At 37.8% G+C, this 15277-nt stretch overlaps 1 protein-coding gene across 3 annotated transcripts; it reads left to right on the top strand.

Annotated features, from left to right (window-relative positions):
* Positions 1-910: 910 nt before the first annotated feature.
* On the top strand, positions 911-14217 carry bach1b (BTB and CNC homology 1, basic leucine zipper transcription factor 1 b). Of its 3 annotated transcripts, none has more exons than XM_060895394.1 (5): positions 911-1045; positions 2851-3102; positions 3263-4426; positions 9911-10117; positions 12967-14217. In XM_060895394.1, the coding sequence occupies exons 2-5, from the start codon at positions 2863-2865 to the stop codon at positions 13378-13380; spliced, it is 2025 nt and encodes a 674-aa protein (XP_060751377.1). In that variant the 5' UTR covers positions 911-1045; positions 2851-2862; the 3' UTR covers positions 13381-14217. The 3 variants fall into 3 exon arrangements, with proteins under 3 accessions (XP_060751377.1, XP_060751375.1, XP_060751376.1); XM_060895392.1 differs by having other exon boundaries at positions 9899-10117; XM_060895393.1 differs by having other exon boundaries at positions 932-1045; positions 2825-3102; positions 9899-10117.
* Positions 14218-15277: the final 1060 nt, after the last annotated feature.

The following is a 15277-nucleotide window of genomic DNA, read 5'->3' as shown; positions in this document are numbered from 1 at the left end:
TGAAGATTTTGGACCTTCACTGAGATGAGGCCAACAATGTGAGGATCCTGAGACATCTACAGAGATGTACCAGCTCTAGTTAGACTCTGCTTCATGAAGTATTCTAACCTACTAAGAGGAGATGCCTGTGTATGTAACTCCATGTGGTTTTTAATGACAACAACCTCCTCTTCAATACAACATTTATCGGACCGTATATTGAATTAGCGTATATTTATAATCGCACTTCCAGTGTCACCCAAATGAGGATGAGGTTCCCCTTTTGAGTCTGGTTCCTCTCAAAGTTTCTTCCTTTACCATCTAAGGGTTGTTGTTTTTTTCCTTTCCAGTCACCACAGTCACCTCAGACTTGCTCATAGGGGATAAACACATTTAAATATATCTAATATTAGAATTTGAAATGGAATTTTTGTATTATATTCATCTTCATATTAACCCATTGTTTTATGTTTCTGTTGTGTAAAGCTGCTTTGAGACAAAGTCCATTGTTAAAATTGAATTTGAATAATTACAATCATAACCTGTCAGGAATTTGTTCTCATGTCATCTCTCCTTCTCCTGCTGAATTTGACCTATTTGTTATTTGACTTATTAAACCACAGGACGCCATTATTTTTAGGAGAAGCAGTTTTAATTGAACTCTTATTCAAGACTCGATTTATATGGAGAAGATTTACCTGTAATCACCTTTTTTTGTGTGTGTTAAAGACATTCCTTTCCTTTCCTTTCCTTTCCTAGTAACTTAAATTACTAGGAAATTACATACTGACCATGGCTGAATCCCAATTCATAGTTGTTGGAGAAGTCCATATGGTGTAAGAGACGATATTTTGTACTTAATCTAGGGCACCTAAAGAGAGAGAATGGAGGTATTGGGATTGAACCTGCGTGTTTTTAGTGGGCTGGACAATAACAGTGTTGGCTTTGGTCACATGATGGAAACACAAGCGCCTCCTTGTTTGCTACGAGTCTGAGTTTTATTAAAAGCTACGTGTTATTGTTGACAAATCGAAACGTCTGAAGTTTTCCTCAGGTGACATGATAGGTGAGTGTTAACTTTTCTCACGCTCGAATGTTTATCATGGTGAAGGATAGGCGCTCTTAATAAAGAAGCGCAAGAGAAATACGTGACAACAGCTTGTTCTGTTTAAACATATGCTGTCAAACTTTATCAGACAGGATGTTTACTCGCTAGTGAAATGAGATTAACGTGTGTTAAAACGTGTTTTTTAATAGAACGTGTCAGGATAAGGAGTAACAATCAACACCGCTGGGTTTAAATGAAACGAAATTAAACACGTTTGATATTTACTCTCTCCTTACATTGTTCTGGATGACTTTCTTCGGGTTTTTGCCTTAAATGTGGTGAGAGCTGAACTCCTCCAGGGCATTTAGGGAAGTGGGGTTGTGTGTACGGTGACGTGCGGTGTTGTAGAGTTTCTTCGGAAAGTGACTGGAATGTGTGAAGGGAGAGGCGGAGAAAATGTGCTGCCTCATGCTTTATCAGCAGCGACGTGAGTCAGCACAAGTGACTCGCCTGACTCTACTTCTGTCTTTAGTTTATCTCTGATAAACAATAAAGGCTGATAAGGACACGAATCTGCCCGCAGTTCCATAGCATGTAGAATTAGGGTGCATTTTTTAAAAGGTTAAGCATGTGAGATTTGGGTTAGGTAATTTGTTAGTGATTGGAAGGTTAAGAGTTCGATTCCCAGGTCCATCAAGCTACCTCTGCTGGGCCCCTACGTAAGGCTCTTAAGCCTCAATTGCTCAGTTGTATAATTTATTTTTAAATAAAAAAAAAAAGTAAGTCACTCTGGATAAGGACTTACTTATAAGGGGCAGTGGTGGCTCAAGTGGTTAAAGGTGGTGGATCGGGGTTCAAGCCTCAGCACTGACAAGCTGCCACTGTTGGGCCCTTGCTGCCCCTGTACTTCCACCCCAACCTCCTCATTTGGGATATGTGTAGTAAAGAATTCCACTGTGCTCTAATGTACATGTGGCGATAATAAAGACTTCTATGTCCCCCGTTCTTCTATAAGGGTGTTTGCTAAATGCCATAATTTTTACATAATAAATGTAAAAATATAAATAATAAACAGGAATAGGTAAGCCCCTGTTTCTTTCATGGAGGTATTAGTTCCTGCTTTCACATTGTTTATGGTTAAGGAACATAGTCGCTTCTTGCAGGTTTATTTTTTTTCTTGCATGCACGTGCACCTACACCTGTATCGTTCATGTTGTTTATTCATTTATTTATTTACAAACAAAGACGTGATGATGGTGGTGACTACTGTAGCATCATTAACTGCTTACTGAAGTTGAATGAGTTTGAGAATGTGCATGTCACACTAATTTGTATGTAAAAAGTTGTTCATTTACTAATCTGAAGCTTAGTAAATTCAAACAAGCTTTGGTTTGACTGCAGTTTATTAAACTAAGAAATCTGCTGTAATTAAATAATAAAATCTTAAAGCTATAATTTAAATCTGTAGGTGACAGGGAATGAAATGCTCTAATAGTGGCAATAAATAAACACACATTGATTGTTATACAGAATTTTATTAATGTTAGTAAAATAAACCTGTCATTATTAAGGGGTCCTTGCAGTTTGTCTGTGAAATATGTTCTGGATTGGAAACGACTGGATGTCTGTCTTGGTACAGATCTTAGTTCTGTGATTACAGACTATTTGTCATGACTTGGTATGTGTCGAAGTCCATCTGTTGGAAATCCTGCCAGAGATAATAGGCAGCCATAAATATCTATCGGCCTTGGTTAGGACTGAGCATCAGATTCAACATGTTATTTTTTTCATGTGCAGACATTTCCTCTTTCACTATGATGTAGATGTAATTTAACATGACAATGTCGAGCTGCAAGACTTCAGAGTTCACGTTCCAGTCGTCGGTGCACAGTACCCATGTACTACGCTGTCTGGATGAGCAGAGGCAGAAGGACCTCCTGTGTGATGTGACACTGGTGGCAGAGAACCGAAGTTTCAGGGCCCATCGCTCAGTTCTCGCCTCCTGCAGTGAATATTTTAGCACCCGCATGACCAACCACACAAGCCCGGGACTCATCATAAATTTGCCTGATGAAGTAAGTATACACTGAATATCTAATACCATGTAACACTGACTGCTATTTATTTTATTTTACATTTAGCTTTATACAACTCAGTGCTAACCCTTGAATATTTTTTCTTCAAAAAACGTCTTTAAAAAAGTAATTCTGATTCCAATTGCTCGTATTATCCTAGGTAACAGCTGAAGGATTTGAACCCCTGCTACAGTTTGCATACACCTCAAAACTGCTCTTCACCAAAGAGAATGTGCTGGAGATCCATAACTGTGCCACTGTGCTGGGCTTCAAAAACTTGGACAAAGCCTGCTTTGACTTTATTTTGCCCAAGTTCTTTGACAGCAGCAAAGGTTCATCTAAGGTCCAGAGTAATCAGTGCTGCAAGACCAAATGCTGGGGAGCCAAAGATAAATCAAGCTTTAAAAATGATTGTGCTAATGATACTGGTGATGCATCATCAGCAACTCAGCCTTTGAAAAAACAGGAGCCGAACATCTCCTCAAATCTCAGTGAAAAGGCAGTGAGAACCTGTAGCCCATGTCAAGTAGAAACTGAGGCAGATACAGAAACAGAGACTGACTACTCCGCACTTTGTCCAAAATACCGCAAGTTTCAGCTCGCTTGTGGGAAAGGCCTGTCTAACCCAGACACAGAACCAGAGAACACAGAGAATACCTGCTCTCTAAATTGCCTGCCTTGTTCCAGCTTTGAGAAATGTGAGTCTGCATATACTCTGTCTAGCAAAATTTCAACAGGAATCACTGAGGAAGATGCAGCGTTTTTTTGCTGCCCTTTAACAAAGCACTCACCAATTGAAACACCTCTGAATCTTTGCTCAGGCAAGACATCTCCACAGATGTGTCCAGTGACTGCATCCTGTAGCCTAGGAGGCTCTTTACCCCCTCCTCCTCCTCCTCCTCTATCTGCTGGGGAAGTGGTTGAAGGTTTCCCTGTGCGAGTCACTGGTGAAGAGTGCACAGTATCAGATTGTAAAACTGGATCTATTTGTCCAAATCCAAGAAAAGTGCAAAGGAGCAGTGTGGAGATGGAGGTGGCCAATCAGCTCAGTGCCTGGCCTGACATTTGCAACTCCGGTGTCTCAGAGCCTTCTTCACATGGCCAAGGCATGGCTGTGAAAAGCTCAGAGTTACAATGGCTTAAACAACTGGAGTGTCCCTTTCTCAGGGATTTGGGTGCAGTGGATGCTCAGGTGCGACGTAGTGAAGTGACATCTCACGCAGCAGAGTGTTCCTACATTTCCTCCATTCATTCAGGAGAGGACTCCGATAGCTTTGACACTGAGGGGGACAGTGAGTCCTGTACCAGTGAGCAAGCAAGTCTGGTAAGTCTGGTAATCTTTTTGCTTTCTGATACCTTAACATATTAGCACTCATATGAATGGCTGTACAGAAAGTTGTATTAATCTTAATTGTGATCTTGATCAGTTCCTCAATGCAATTTGATTAAAACAGTGCTGATTCGGCAACATTTGCATTTGGATAACTATCATATAAAACAGATCACAGTTTTTCATCCATTATTAATAACCATAAATGTTGTACCACATGACTTCATGCACAGACCAGAAGTGCTACAAGTCTATAGAAGAAAAAGGCAAGAATCAACCCCATTGGAAAGCTAAACTGTAAGTGAATTTTAAAATGACCCAAATGCCTGCATGTAGTCAGAAGGAACACTACAAAATATACTAAATTCCTAATTACTTAACAAATGATGACTAAATGTTTGAAATGAACAACTGGTCCAAGCACCTAATGGTAACAAGTGCTGCCTCAAACAAACAAGTGCTGCCTCAAACAAACAAGTGCTGCCTCAAACAAGTGCTGCCTCATCTATAAGACTTTATAAAGTGGTTATACATTGCTGTCATTATGTAACTAGCTGTTAATATTACTGGTTTATTTTTAACTTTATAGAACACATTGTACTCGGTGCTCTTTCATACTTCTGAAATAATAGAAAGATATCAGTAATTCAAAATACAGATTAGCTGTAATTAACAGACATGCACTTGAAATAAAGTTATGTAAGATCGTAATAAGTACATATTATTAAATATATAAACATATATTTCAGAGAACATCACATTTGTGATTTTCTTTTTAAAAAGATAAACTGATACTTTTAAAGAAGCAGATTGTAATACAGTCCTCTACTCTCTGTGAGGTCAATTGTGATTGTAATTTCTGACAAAAACTAGGTAAGTTGCCTTTGAGCATTTCGACTATTTATCATAGACATCTGAATGTATACATTTCTCACTTTTTTTTTTTACTACATACCTACATTAGTGTCCTGGAGTTACTGAACAATTTATAACCAGAATATTAAGGGTCTAAGGATAAATGGGGAATATCTGTAATATGGTTAGGAATGCAACTCATTTCCAAGCCAGAAAACTGTATATTTAATCAGGGTTCCCACGCGTCCTGGAAAACCTGGAAATCCTGGAAAATTAATGACCAATATTCCAGTCCTGGAAAACACATGGAAAATGAGAGAAAACATAAACTGTCCTGGAAAAAATCTTGTTGTCCTGGAAAATTATTATTATAAATGTTCTTGATCATATAAAGAACAGTTTACAACTGGTCAATTAACGTTAGTAACAGAAAGCGCTCTGTTCAGGGACGCTGAGTTTTCACGGGTTTTTTGTTATGCTGTTTAATCTCGCTATGATGGATGACGCAGTCTTGTGTTGGCAATTTCAGGTGCTAGGAATGGTTTAAGTGCTTGAATGTTTTCAGCAAATGGTGAGGGGTAAGCAGGTTATATTAACCTTGTTAATCTGAATATCATGTGCAAGGGGAATGCGCAGCAAACTAAAGCATGCATGACTGCATTGGCCTGAGAAAGGAAAGGGTATTAATATGTGCAGTCTTTTTATTTTATAAATGTTGAAATTTCATTCACATGACAAATTGTCTTTAAAAGTATAGTTAAGTAATAGCCATAAAGTGTATGTTGTTTTTAAGACTTCTGGAGAGAAGAACATATTACTTTAGGCCGTGAATCTGTGAGCCTTGTCTTTTTTTGCTAAATTTGAAATGTCCTGGAAAAGTCCTGGAAAATGATCTCTGAAAACGAGTGGGAACCCTGTTAATACAGTAGTACATTTATAGTAGAATTATATTTACCCCCTTGGACCTTTCCTCATTTTTAGTGTTTCAACCTGGAATTGAAATCAACTAAACTTTTTACAGTTTGATTTAAACAATATGTCCAGTATTTAAAGATGCAGGGTTTTTTTTATTGTTGACAATATTTTTTACTTTAATGACACAAATAAAGAAAGTAATATGGTAATTACATTTACAGTTGGTTGTATTGGAAAAATTATATCATCTATATTTAATTTTTTTATTCCTGAAATGCAAAACATGGTACTACTTCTACCTTGCTTTAGTGTGTGACTAGTGTCCTCATGGTGAAAAGCAGTTTTTCATTTTTAGTTTTGATGAAAGTTTCCTCTAGGCAGAGTCACAGATTTCTATGATATTTTTAATGGATTTATTGGTGATCTGTTGACTGTTCAAATTTGGGAAACGTTTTATAATCAAACTCTGATTCATTCTTTACCAGACTTGACTCCGTGGTCTACTAGAAACAGGTCTTTACATTTACATTCATTTACATTTACAATTTACATTCTGATATTCTGACACTTGACACTTCTATCTATATGCATATGCAAATTTTATGGGATATATTTTGTGTAGAATTGTTACATAAAATAATAATAAAGTTTATTTCATTTCAGAGGGGTATGCAAAGAATAAACAAGTCTCTAAACTGTTTATAAAGCCTAAGAAGTTTTAAGTTTATTGGGTAGATTTCTCTTTTTTTCCTATCTTTTATTCTATAGAAGTCAAACATCCAATTGTGCAACAACTGCACTTCTGTAGTAACTATGCTTGCTGGGCAGTTATAGAGGGAGTATAAAATGTTGGCAGTGTTGGTGACATTCTTGTTGATTGGTGACCCTTAACCAGCTTTTTGGAAAAGGCAAAGGTCCATTACATCACAGATCAAATGGCCTCACGTTGGGTAGACACAGGTACACAGCATTAATCTGAACACCCCAGAACTGTATTGTAGCACTGCCACATATTGTTGCATATTATATGTGTGTATAAATAAATAGTAATTGACTCATTTTACTTGATTTTGTCAGAACACTCCCAATGCCCATGTGATTTGTCTAGTGTTTGCATTATCGCAAAAATCAATGGGGTCACCGGGTCATGCCACATGACATGCTGATTAGGCTGCTTGCAGAAGTGAACATAAAGACAGAGACAATGGAAAAGAGCACGCTCAGCTGTTTATGTCAAAATGCTTTGGAGGATTAGCGTCATGCTTAACTGAGCTTGTTACCACTAAAGATACCACTGAAGATTGCCAATGGAAATAATTTGCCCTTTTACTTTTTGGTTCATAGACAGATTTGCTAGTGGAATTATTCAACCCAACCTGTAAGAAATTACCTTTTACAATAGGAATGGTATTCTGGTCAGGACGATTCTTCAATACTGTAATTCTTGTATATGTTTTACCAGAGTGGACTTTCCTCAGCAAGAGAGACTCGAGGTGCACAGGTTTATTGTAAATATTTGGTGGCACTTCTTTTGTATAATGTACTACAGACTGTTGAACCTGTTTGTGATTGTGTTTATTCTTTGCTCTTCACCACACACGATTATAGTCTGAACTAATTATAACCTACAAGTTTGGTGTTATCAGCACCCATGGCCTATTCCAATTTCTAGTAATCCTTAATTAACGAATTAATTCTTTGTTAAAAGCTAGTTGCTATAACTGGGAGCTTTAGTTTATGAAGGTTAGCCAAACCAATTCGTACAAACGTTCTAGACTACATGTTCACTACATGTGTACACTTGTGTTAGTTGCTTTGGTGTATGCTAATCTCTTCATTTACTTACGTTGGTTCGCTCGTTATAATTGTAGTACAATGAGGTAGCTTTCCAGAAAAACTGCAAAGAACTCCCAGCTGAGGCTCTGTTAGAACAGTATCACAGAAAAAGACATGGCTTTGCTTCAGAACTGTCAAGAGCTTCAAAGTAGTAATTAATTCTTAGTAAAAAGGGTGGTTGCACCCAACCTGCACTTGTTGTTGGAAGGTAGAGAAAGCTAAATACATGAATGGAAGACTCTTAACTGCTTCCCTACCTGATGATTACTTAGTGAAGGTTTAGGACAAGCTCAAGATACAGATACAACAGCAGGGACGGAAACAGAGATTTCACAAATGATTACCATCCTCTCTGCTTGAAGTGGAAGGCAGATATCAAGGTAGAGGAATTGGTAGGCTGCATTCTTACTAACATCAATCCCAGTTTTTGCAGCTGAATAAGAGGAACAGTGAGGACAGTTTAACAGCTGTTAAGGTGGGCTTCAGGGTAGAAAAGGACTGTATGGGAGCAAAGGACTATAGGCAAAAGGCTGGTATGCAGAACTCCAAAAGAGAAACTAGCAAGAAACTACCTGGAAGCAGAGGTCTCAGAGTCCCAGAAAATTGACCTACACCTCAGGCAAAAATTCAACATGGCAGATGGGAAAGTGCATTACTCAAGAACAAAGAGGTCGATCACCTATGAGTGGCACAGTTCAACAGTAGATATTTAATATCATGAATGATAACAACCTGGCCTTTATGGTTATCCGGAAGTTAGACCTCACGTCACAAAGACGGTAGCAATTCTTTATGTGGCTAACAATCAGTACAGGCTGCATTCAGGACAAGAGTATGTTTACCATCTGTTCATTAATCACCAGTGGATGCTAGATCCTCCAAACAACATAAGCTAGATTCATCTGTAACCTTGTATTATCACCAGAACCAAAATCCCTGCATCTAAGAATGCTCTGAAATCTGAGACCTGGTCTGGTAATCTAATAATTACCAGGAGTTGAGGAAGCTAATGGAGGCCTAGATTTTAATCAGCTCCTATGCTTTTGGGCAAACCAGCAACACAGGATTTCCACCCAGGATGAGGTTTTGATTCAAATCAGAGCATACAGATTATCAGCTTTCGAAAAACCCATATTGAAGAAAATGTGACAACATGCTAGAATCCTCATTGCGATCCTCATAAAACAGACTGCTCTTACTGGTTTTGCATAGACTACAGATTGAGCAGCAAGACTATTCCTGATACTTGTTCAATGTCCATACTACTTGACATCTTTGAACTTTTGGTAGGCATGTCAGGATGTCTTTGAAGCATGTCTAGAACCTGCCTTTCCAGGTTCACACAGATGCCAGTGAGGTTTGCCAAGGAAGGTTTGCCAGTTTGAAAATGGAGAGAATGTTTATGTCATATGCAGCAAAGGACATTTAAGAGGGCCTGAGCTAAAATACTCTACCCCAGAGAAGGATTGTCTGGCAGTGTTTTGGGCAGTAGAAAAGTGGCGACATTTCTAAGAAGGAGTAGATTTTGAGCCACTTGAGTGGACATTCTATTACCCAAAGACCTCCTCTTATCTGAAAAGGTTGACACTGTGGCTGCAACAATTCCTCACATTTAAATTAAGCATGTTTCACACCTTTCATTCAAATTCCATATAAAAACCCTTACCCAATTAAAACTGAAAGTTTGCACTTATTAGTTTTTCATTATGTTCGTTATTTAATTTTAAGTTCCAAATGCTGCACTATTTTTTTTTTTTTTAAGATCAAAATGTCTGTAAGTAAGGTCAAAATAAGAACTCTAGCACTTTTGGTGCTTAGCACCAAATTTAAATGCAAATGCAAATTGACTGATTTTTCCAGCTTTTTGCACAGATTCAGCTGCCCTTTTCTGTGGAGGGAATTGTATCACTGAGCCGCAACGACTTCCAGCAGATGCTAAAGACACAGCGGCTGACACGTGAACAGCTTGAGTTTGTGCATGACGTGCGGCGTCGCAGCAAAAACCGCGTTGCTGCTCGTCGCTGCCGAAAGAGGAAACTTGATTGTATCCACAACTTAGAGTGTGAAATTGAAAGACTGGTGAGTGACTATAATGTGGTAATTCTTTCCTTCTAAACAGAAGTTCAGTTAAATGATGTGGTTTCTATATTGTACCTGTGTAAAGAAGAAATTGATGAAATGTTACTGAAGTGAATTCTGTAATAACAACTTGACCATTTATACCTGAGTTTAGTAGTAGTTAAGTTCTTAGCCAGTCACCCAATTATCTATAAAGCAAATATCTAATAACATAAATAACAATAGTGTAATAACTAGAGATGCAAGATATATTCAAATACTGGACACATAATGTACATTCAGGAGAAAGAGAAACACTGATTTTAATTTGTTTAGGCAACACCAACATTCAGTTATATGGTGAATTTTGTTTTAATAATGAATTAAATAAGCCTATTTACAGATTCCCTAGTGCAAACACTACCTTTCTCTCAGCTAATCTGATCTAAATATACCACGCTAAGAGACATTGCCTGAACATAAGATGGCACATCAAATAATTTAAGCAGCATAATTTATTCATTCATAAAATGATTAACTGTAGGAGTGACTGGATAACTTTATGAATCTACTGTACTTCAAATGCTTATTAAGGTCATACAGTCAGTAGTGAATTCTTATTCTTTAGCCAGTGTTAGCTACATTTTTTATGTATTACATTTATGTATGATAATCTCGGTTTGCTAGTTATAACTGCAGTACAATAAAGTAGCTTAAACTCCCAGCTGAGGCTCTCAGTACCACGGAAAAAGTCACGGGTTTAGTTCAGAACTGTCGGGAGTAGGTGCACATTCACGAAGCTACTTTCATGTCCAAAATTGCCAATGACCTTATCATCCACACCCTTTTATTCATTATTTTATTTAGGTACCTACTATAAAACATTTATCATCTGGAAAAAAATTCTGGGGGAGACATCAAGGTTAACTGAACTGAACTTGTAAAATATAAGTCTGGCTAGTTCTCCATTCACTTACATGAGAATGGGCAGAGTTAAAAATTGAGACTTTTTTTTTTTAAGTATCAGAGACTTTTTGGCCTCAGCTTTTCACCCCTATTACTATGCCCACCCATATATTCAGTCATTGGTTGGAATACCTTGCTGCCATTGCCTGATATAAGGCAATGGCCTGATTGCCAAGAACTGCATACTATGTAAGGTCTGTTATTTTCACTCACCTTTCATTGTAGACTTTCTTATCTAGACAGCTTTATTGCTGTTGTGTACTCCTTAGTAATGAACCGCTCATGAACTTTATATTTTTCATGTTTATCAGGTTACTTCATGCTTTCTGCTCTTAATCATTTTATAGTGTACATTAGTTTACTTTAAAGGAAGAAATTGAATTAATTAGTTAGAAGAAGTGGGGAAAAGTAGTATTTGAATAATTGTACTTTGTTAATATACTTAAGTACAATTTTGGAGGAACTGAAATGGAATATTTTTCTTGAATAATTGTAATTGAATAGTTAACTTCCAATCAACAAGCCAGAGCCGTAACCACTTGAGCTACCACTACTTACTACTTCATTTATACCTTCAAAGTCCTCCTTAAACATCACAAACAAAACGAAAATGATCAAGGATTACAAAGACTGAATGATGTTTTCAGGCAATAGTCCCTTCAGCTTCAGTTTCAGATAGGTCATTGGCTTATACATGAGTTTTAGAGTTTGATTTCATCAGTTTAAAACTTTTACTTTTTACTTTTATTGAATACATTTTTTTCTTTATTTGTTTAGTTTTGACTGAGTATACTTCCTGGAATTTTATAAAAATACATTAGAGCATACCACACAAACACTCTTGTACTCCTGCTGGTTAACCTTCAGTTCCATGTTACATCAGAAGGTTTGGATTACATTGCGTGTAGCTAGGTAATGTCAGTAATATTTAATGATAAAGGTGTCTGATGTTAGCCACAATATTACATTTCTCCAACACTGAAGACTTTATGTGCCAGAAGACACGGGCACCTAAGATGATTTCTAGATGATTGTGGGCAGATGACAAACTGCCTGTGTGCTGGCAGGAGTATGATAGAAAAACTCTTTGTGCACACACTTCTATCCTGCCTTAATCATTATAACCTATCCTTGATAACTGAAAAATACGGAGTAATAAACTAACCACTGATTACACTTAACTGGTCAAATGTGTGTCTCAGAGTCTTCTCTCCTTACTGCCCCTGAGGAGAATTTCCAGGGAATCCCTGGTTCTCCTGGAATTGGAGCAGCTTACAAGGGACAGACTATTTTCCAGGAATTGGGATGGAAGAGCTTGTAAACATGTGTCCCAGAGCTGCTGCACATAGATGAACAGGTGGCCAACCTAGCTGAGAGTCAAGAGACCACATTAAACATGGCCTGGTTCTGCTGCTTGTACTCCAACTGATTTGGGCTTTTCATTTGGACAAGGCTTTAAAAGCTAGCTCCAAGAATTCCACAGGTGCTTTAGCTGCAGCTGTAGTGCCAGAGGGTTACTCTGCGTATAGTTACTCAGTCCTGCACAAGTATTTTAACTTAGATAACAAATGCTGCCATGTCACTGTGTTGAAATGGGCCATTGTACAAGTTGCACTGAGCATCATGCTAAATGAAAAGCTTTGTCATCCAAGCTAACACTGTTTCAAAATAGTTAATACCTATATGGTGTGATGGTACTTTGGCTTGCAATTAGGTATTGTAGTAAACAGATTTGGACTGGGCTCTGATTTATTATGACCTTGTAGAATGCTTTTCAGAATATTTACCAAAACAGCAGCAGATAGAGATTTGCACTGTGATCTCTTTCTTGATCAGATCTAGTGTTCAGTGAGTTATCCACTAGTATGCATGGGTTTGACACATGTTTGCCTTTTGTTGCACAGAGGAGTGAGAAAGAGAAGCTGACTGCTGAGAAGAGACAGTTGGACCAGCTGAGGCTGAAGACAAAGGAGAATTACTCAGTTTTGTATGACAGGCTGTGTGCTGAGGCCAAACTGCAGCCTGAACAGCTACAGGTGTTTGCCAAGTATACCTCTCTGGCAGAGTGCCCTTTCTCTACACATCTCTCCACCAAAGCACAGCTTTACCACCACTCACGTGCTGAGCTCCAGCTCTTGGCATCATGCCTTGGCAATGACACTGGCATCTATGAACCTGGCACCTCCACGAGATCTGTCAACACTCACAGTCTTGCTGCTTCTAATCTCCGATCTACTGAACCTCCACACACAGGGAACAGCGAGACCATGTCCATCTCTACAGACCAAAGCAGTAAACCTGAAACAGATAAATCATAAGGTGCTTCCTTTTTTATATTTGTAATTCAGGAACTATATTGTCTCCCAAATGAAGCAAACTGTTATTGTTGACAATCAGCATGTTACATTGCTTCAGTATGCTTGTCTTTATGGTGGAAGCCTTTTAATGTATGTTTTATTTCAAGGTCAGGTTTGTTTCTCAGTGTTTTTATGAACCATTCGAACCAAATGATGTTTTTATACTTCTAAGGTAGGTTCCTCTTAATTATACTCCATGGAATCCAGAACAGGTAATCAGAGATCTTGCATTTGTATGCATTACAGTTTATTAATTATGGCAAAGGAACAAGGGCTACAGATGGCCCAGGTAAAAATACATTTTAGGATTATTTTCTAATTTACAGTATTTTGTTTATACATTTTATTTCTCTCTCAAATTTGGATATACCTTCTTAAATATTTGGTAGTTTCATTAAGGTGTTAGCTTTTTTCTTGCAAGAGGCAAGATTATTCATTTCTCTTTCAAGACAAGTCAATAAATCATTTGCTCTTGAGCTTCACTATACACCGCATTGACTCCTTTTTACAAAATAATAAAATTAATTTGATCAGAATTTTAAAATGGTTGTTGTACAGATATATTTCTACATTAATGTTCATTGTCAGCCACCACTTCACCAGCAGATGGCAGCACTTGACTAATAACATCATTGGTAAGATCCAGCCAGAGTCAGAAGTTTTTCGTTTTCATCTGGTAATAGATGCAGCTCAAGCAAAGCCCCTTTATTTTTTATCCTGAAATGTTGTATATTGTTGCCTCATTATAAACTGCACCTTCCCCTGATGTAATAAAGCTGTGCCATTCTGAACCAGAAATAGATTTTTCTATCCAGGACCAATGCAGAACAAAAGAATGTACATGATGTGTTTTATTAGAAAACAGGAAATATATTTTTTTCCATGAGTTCAAAATGCATAAAAACTGGCAAGACATTGGGTGGCATGTGTCACTTCTCATTCTTCCTTGAATTGAAATGTGAATTAAAATTCAACAGATGCTGTATCTAAGGTAGAATCAGAATCCTCAGTGTGTCCTGACAGATTGTTCCCGAACTGTCATTCAGGTGACATTAGATGCAAAGAATAGGACAGATACAGAGGCACATAATCCAAAGTCCTGTTCATTCAAGATTAAAATATAGATTAAATATTCTGCTTGGGGCACTGATTAAGAGCGGATTAGAGGCAACATATCCACCATTACAGCTGTCTAAACCAAATCGTGGAATTAATCCAAACAGGCTACAAGTTAGGGAGAAAAAAATCTTAAGCTGGTTTAACATAATGAAAAGCTTTCTTGGGCTGATGCCTGAGTCCAATAAACATATAACAATGTATAAAATATAGCTGCAAGCAGCGATGGCGGGCTGCTTGCAGCTATACCTAAGCTAACACGTTTTTTTAGCGCTATACGGTGCCTCCCAGAAAACAATGCACGGTGGGCAAGTGCATCAAGTGGGTAAATATCAGTGGACTATTTTATGTTGTTACTGACCCATTTGGGGACTGTAGGTAAATGAAACCCCACATTTTAGACAAACGGGGACGCTAGTGAGCCACTTAAGAGACACACCTTTGTCTGACCTTTTTGTCCACACTTAACAGCCGACAAATGTGATGTATGTGTCAAATTTCAAGTTAATCTAAGCACGCCAAAAGCCTTAAATATGCCTGAAATAAAAGTAAAATTTGACACGATGCCATGGCAACAGTGTTTGAGATATCAAAAATCCGTTCGCAATTTTGCATCTCCAATATCTCTGCGTCATGGTGGCCAAGTCTGGTCTCAATTGCATGAATCCCCTAGGAGGAGTATTTAAAAGTTTACCACAAAAAAAATAAAAATACTCCCGAGCAAAAACAATAGGGCTTTGCA

The sequence above is a fragment of the Tachysurus vachellii genome, chromosome 20 (assembly GCF_030014155.1).
Source record: "Tachysurus vachellii isolate PV-2020 chromosome 20, HZAU_Pvac_v1, whole genome shotgun sequence".
In the NCBI taxonomy this organism is placed as follows: domain Eukaryota; kingdom Metazoa; phylum Chordata; class Actinopteri; order Siluriformes; family Bagridae; genus Tachysurus; species Tachysurus vachellii.
Note: the sequence above shows the minus strand (reverse complement) of the source record. Positions and strands in the feature narration are given on the sequence as shown.

Excerpts from the sequence above, each read along its gene's own strand:
- bach1b (XM_060895392.1), top strand. The coding sequence starts at position 2,863 with ATGACAATGTCGAGCTGCAAGACTTCAGAGTTCACGTTCCAGTCGTCG. Across the intron at positions 3,103-3,262 it reads TCATAAATTTGCCTGATGAA|GTAACAGCTGAAGGATTTGA; the intron begins GTAAGTATACAC and ends GTATTATCCTAG. Across the intron at positions 4,427-9,898 it reads CCAGTGAGCAAGCAAGTCTG|CTTTTTGCACAGATTCAGCT; the intron begins GTAAGTCTGGTA and ends TGATTTTTCCAG.